The 5,611-nt window shown below is 35.1% G+C and overlaps 1 protein-coding gene across 2 annotated transcripts; it reads left to right on the forward strand.

The window, feature by feature from the left end:
• The first annotated feature begins 1,817 nt into the window (after window positions 1-1,817).
• Window positions 1,818-5,041, forward strand: LOC21390230 (E3 ubiquitin-protein ligase SINAT5). Of its 2 annotated transcripts, XM_024168403.1 has the most exons (4): window positions 1,818-2,394; window positions 3,236-3,622; window positions 4,184-4,248; window positions 4,509-4,585. In XM_024168403.1, exons 1-3 carry the CDS (start codon window positions 2,125-2,127, stop codon window positions 4,223-4,225), a joined length of 699 nt encoding a protein of 232 aa, XP_024024171.1. In that variant the 5' UTR covers window positions 1,818-2,124; the 3' UTR covers window positions 4,226-4,248; window positions 4,509-4,585. The 2 variants fall into 2 exon arrangements, with proteins under 2 accessions (XP_024024171.1, XP_010100750.1); XM_010102448.2 differs by lacking the exon at window positions 4,184-4,248 and having other exon boundaries at window positions 4,509-5,041.
• Window positions 5,042-5,611: the final 570 nt, after the last annotated feature.

Consider the following 5,611-nt stretch of genomic DNA (forward strand, 5'->3'; position numbering starts at 1 on the left):
AGATCAAAAAATTCCTAAATACTTTGAGTGTTGCAATAATGAATCTTGTTTAGTGCTCTTCCTTTACACTATTTTTTCCCTTTTTTAAGTACTGAATAAGAAGATAAATTTTTGTTCTTTTTTTTTCCTGAGATTTTTTTTTATATAAGGAAACATGTTTAACTAGATAATTTTTTTTTTCCCTTGATAAGCAACAAGATTAGAATTTTATTTTATATTATTTTTCTGATAAGTGACAAGATAAGAATTTGGCGGTGGAAACGCCAAAATATTTGGGGATGCACCACGTGTCCTATTGGAAGAGGTATGGGAATGAGAATCTCTGCATTTTTTATTATATTTTTTGATAAAGGTTATATTAAGAAAAATATTCTAAAAAAAAAGTTAAGAAAAATGGTCATTTCCTATTTAACTTCTTTTCAAAATAATTTTTTTTTTATATTTTAACCGCTATATTTTTTATTTTAAAAACGTAGGTTCCAACCAATTGTTCAATTTGTCACCATCACAAAAAGAAAGTATTTGTTCCCTAAAAAAAAAATTATTTGAATTTTATATTTATTTTTTGGTATTTTTTTAGGGAATTTTGTGCGTTTAGAATTAATTTTTACTTATTTTTTAAAACATTTTTACATGTCTTTTGAGGTATAAAAATAAAAACAGTCTCTAATTGTCACGGACTTATTTTTCTTACAAGGTAACCGTGCGGCGTTAGCACTCCCGAGCTATGCTAACAAGCCTAACTTCACGCAAACGCAAGGCTAATAAAGTGAAAATAGAGAAACGAGAGTAGGAACACACGAGAAAGGGAGAAAGTGAAAAGAATTCACTAAGTATGGTAAACCTTTACAATAGCTTTCACTCCAATATTTTTGGTTTCCCCCTACAAATGAAGGGACCACCCCTATTTATAAGCCAACGGGACCTCTCATGAACACTCTACAATTATCTACATATGGATTGTTCTAGAACATTCCAGAGGAGTCTAGTCTTAGGGAGAACCTTAGAGTTCGCTAGAACCTTGTGGATGTTTCTTAAAAGAGTACTCCTTTGTGGAATACTCTAGAAACTTATAGAGTGTCCACACTTTGTAAGCATTTTCTAGAAAGTTCTAGGATAGGTGGGACTACCGTATTTATTTAGTAGGCCTCGTTCACTTCGCGGATTCGAGTTTTCAATTCGAGTTGAGATGTGACATTTTTTAGAGCTTTTCACCATAGCAGAAAAAGTTAGATGTGATATTTTCTGAGAGTTTTTTACTGTAGAAACTTAAAACTGAAAACTCGAATCGGTGAAATGAACGAGGCATACATGTTTTAAAAATGAAAATAAAAACAAAAAACAAATGATTTTTGTGAAAAAAAATTAGAAAACGATTAAAAATTGTTTTCTTTTTTCTGTTTTCATTTTCTAATACTTATTAACAATGTTATAATATATTAATTAATAATTATAACTAAACACGATTTAAACTTTTTATTATACTCAAAATAATCTCTTAAAAAATTAATCAAAAATAATTTCAAAATCAAAATAATTTTTAAAACGATTTAATTTTTACTTATATATTAAAAATAAAATTATTACTAAATGGACTCTTAATTTCTCATAATTTAAACTTCCTTTTTTTACTGAGAAGTAAGTTAATCATCCTAACCAAAACAAGATTAAACAAATAATGAAGCGTTTTAACCGTCAGATATCAATCCCACTAGTATCGTATCAACGGTCGTCCTCATCTCTCTCTTCCGCAATTCGCCCAATCGAGGAGAGAGAGAAAACAAAAAAAGAGAGAGAGAGCGGAGGAGAGAGAAAGAGGAAAGAGCCAAGAAAAGAACCTCTTTCTTTGTGGAGAGAGAAAGAGAGAGAGAGGGGGTTTGTTTGGTTCCTGGGAATCTGATCGAACCATCTTTCCCTCCCCCTTCTTTTCCTTTTTCCTCTTTCTTTTCCGAATCATTTTCTCTGCTCAACCGAAGAAGAAGAAGAAGAAGAGGAAAGAGAAGGAAGCTTCGAGAAAACGCCGAGAAAGTTTAGAAAGAAAGGAAATCCCCGAAAAAATCCCAATTTTTGCGATTAAGTTTTTTTTTTTTTTTTTTTTTGAATTTCTGATATTTCTAAGAAGTAATGGATTTGGAGAGCATTGAATGTGTGTCATCCTCTGATGGTCTGGACGAGGATGATATCCATCAGCACCATAATACTCTGCATCCCCATCCCCATCCTCATCCTCATCCTCATCAGCACCATTCCGATTTCTCTTCTTCAAAGTCTCGCTCCAATGCCACCAGCAATTCCACCATCACCGGGCCCACCGCCATTGCTCCCGCCACCAGCGTCCACGAATTGCTCGAATGCCCTGTCTGCACCAACTCCATGTATCCGCCAATCCATCAGGTTTTCTTACTTTCTACTCAATTTTCCTTTGTCTCCTGTTTTGATTCGGCGATTTTAGGTTTCCTTATTGGGGATTTTTTTTCCTTCCTCGTTTGATGGATTTGGAATTTTTGGTTTTGAGGAATTTTATTGGATTGGGTGCATTTCGGTTCTCAACTTCAAAATTTGGTTTGTTTGGTTGCTTTGTGGAATTAGTCGGTATTGGTGTGTGATTAGTGATTAAGTGGGAATTTTATGGATGAGAAATGTTCATAATTCATGGATCTAATCTGGGTCTCGAATGAATTAAATATATGATTAAAAAAAAAAACTTCTCTTGCAAAAGTTATTGCAATGTGAGCACTTGTCGGTCAGAGAAATTTGATTAGTGATTAAGTTGGATTTTTATGGAGGAGAAATGTTCAATAATTCAAGAAATTTGCTTTTCCATTGCTTTTAGTCAATGGATCGGTGAAAGCTTCCAAGCATTTATATTGTCTCTGAGAAATTTAAGCGAGCATTATTTCATATGGAGTCTTAACTTGCTTGCCTCTACTTCTGTTTGTACTGCTTATTTTGTTTTTTGCTTTTCAAACATCATCATCTCTAACTTTGTTCAATCTCTTTCTTCCCAGTATTGTCTCTTGGATCATGGTCAATTTGTGGAATCTAGGTTGCCCACTTGATTGATTATATGAACATTGCATGTGCTGTCGTCAGAAAACCTATGTGCGATATTTTGTTACGAAAAAGTGCGGTGCATCTTATGTGAGATCCAAAATGTGCTTGTAGATGTCAAAAAAAAAAAAAATATATATATATATATATATATATCTTTCTAAGAAAGTTATGTTCTTTGCAGTGCCACAATGGACACACCTTGTGCTCCACCTGTAAAACAAGGGTACACAACCGGTGTCCCACTTGTAGGCAGGAACTTGGGGATATTAGGTGTTTGGCCCTTGAGAAGGTTGCCGAGTCACTTGAACTGCCCTGCAAGTATTACAACCTTGGATGCCCCGAAATATTTCCCTACTACAGCAAACTTAAGCATGAGTCAGTGTGCAACTTCAGACCCTACAACTGCCCATATGCTGGATCAGAGTGCTCCCATGTCGGGGATATCCCTTTCCTGGTTGCCCATCTGAGAGATGATCACAAGGTAGATATGCATTCAGGTTGCACATTCAACCATCGCTATGTGAAGTCGAATCCCCGGGAAGTAGAGAATGCCACTTGGATGCTTACAGTGAGTCTTAACATTTTGTATTTTGAGTTTTTATTGGACATTCTGCTGAAACCTACATTAATATGCCTAGTAATGTGGTCCATACTATTTATGGAGTTTTGATTGCATTAAGTTTTCATCAATTCTGTTACGCGTCTAGATATATAAGGATTCTGGATTGCTCCCCTAAAAGGATATTTTCAGGTGGACCTCCGCTGAAAGCGCGTTATTCCTGTTTTCTAAAAGGAAAAAGTAATGCGTTGTCCATGTCTTTTATAAAAAGGAAAGTGCATTATTCGTGGTTTACTGCACAAGTTCTTGGTTAGGTAGGCACATAAATGATTGGATAAAAGCCTCGTCATTTTCCTAGCAACAAAGATCATATTCCTTTTTATGTGAATGAAGCTTTTATTCTGCACAGTTGACTTTCTTTCCTACTTGTGGTCATTGACATGATCTTCCTTTCTAATGCAGGCTTTCGTCCTTAAATGTTTACTAATTATGAATATACATAGACACATTTTATATGTATATATGTCAAAGTAAAATGATTTCTTTTTAGCTTTTATCTTTTGCTTTCAGCAGCACATACTGGCTCAGACGCTAGAAATGTTGTTTAGATGATGGGCGATTCCATAATCAAGATGGTAGATAACTGTTTCTTTTGGTTTTCCTAAAATATTTATTTGTCCAGTTTGTTGCAGAAGTAGTGAGTTATTTTTTGTAGCTGCTGGATGGAAGATGTGTCTTGATTGAGTTTAGTATGGTCCACACTTTAGCCAATATCTATTGTCCAAGAGACACTTATTTATGTGGATGAACAAGATATCTGATTTACAAAGTACAAACTTTCTTTCTCAATAGATCAAACCTGAATCTGCAGGTGCATTTTTTTTTTCTTTGTTAGGTTTTCCATTGCTTCGGCCAATACTTTTGCCTACATTTTGAAGCCTTCCAGCTGGGAATGGCCCCTGTTTACATGGCATTTCTTCGGTTCATGGGCGATGAGAATGAAGCTCGTAACTACAGCTATAGCCTCGAGGTTGGAGGTAACGGCAGGAAACTCATATGGGAGGGCACCCCACGAAGCATCCGGGATAGCCACCGAAAGGTGAGAGATAGCCATGATGGTCTTATCATCCAGCGAAATATGGCTCTTTTCTTCTCAGGCGGTGACAGGAAAGAGTTGAAGCTAAGGGTTACAGGCAGAATATGGAAAGAACAGCAGAATCCTGATACTGGGGTGTGCATACCAAATCTGTGTAGCTGAGACGAATATGATTTTTTAAGGCATTTTTACAGTTTGTGTTGAGGACACTGCTGTGTGTGTTGTATACCACTGTGCGTAGCCTTTTTTTTTTAACGGGAACGAAACTTTTGAGGTTTGAAAGTCTTCATATTTAATAAATTGTATAATAAGCAGGCTTTCTTCCTTCATCATTTTATTTGTTTGGTAACTTCACAACTAACAAGCTTTTCCTTCAAGACTAGAAGCTACACCACCCCGAGTTGACTTTTGTCTTTAAACTGATATTTTGACAAGATGAAAGACTGGCTGCTGCTTTCTTAAAGGTGAGCAATCTTTTGATCACCGTGAATAGTGGCAATCCTTTTAATCACTTTTTTCGTGACCCATCACATATTTACGTCAGATCATTCTTATAATTATTGTTTCAACTTTCAACCAGTCTTCTAGAAAAGAGTTTCTCTGGTAGGTTTCTGATAAAGTTCCTCTATCAAAAACGGTCCGTTTTACATGCTCTTAGATTGATCAGATCTCCATCCACCAGTCACAAATTAGCCCTACCAGTACAGAAGTCTTAATAAAAAAAAAAAAAAAAAAAAAAACCCGTTTAATTCACCCATTTAAGTTTTTAATTTAAGTTGAGATGTGATTTTATGTTAAAATTTTTTACTGTAATAAAAAGTTAAATGTGACTGTTTTTAAAAACATTTTACTGTAACAAAATTCGAATCGGTGAAATAAACAGAATCATTTGTCACTGCAAC

This window comes from Morus notabilis, unplaced genomic scaffold, assembly GCF_000414095.1.
Source record: "Morus notabilis unplaced genomic scaffold, ASM41409v2 Scaffold581, whole genome shotgun sequence".
Lineage (NCBI taxonomy): Eukaryota > Viridiplantae > Streptophyta > Magnoliopsida > Rosales > Moraceae > Morus > Morus notabilis.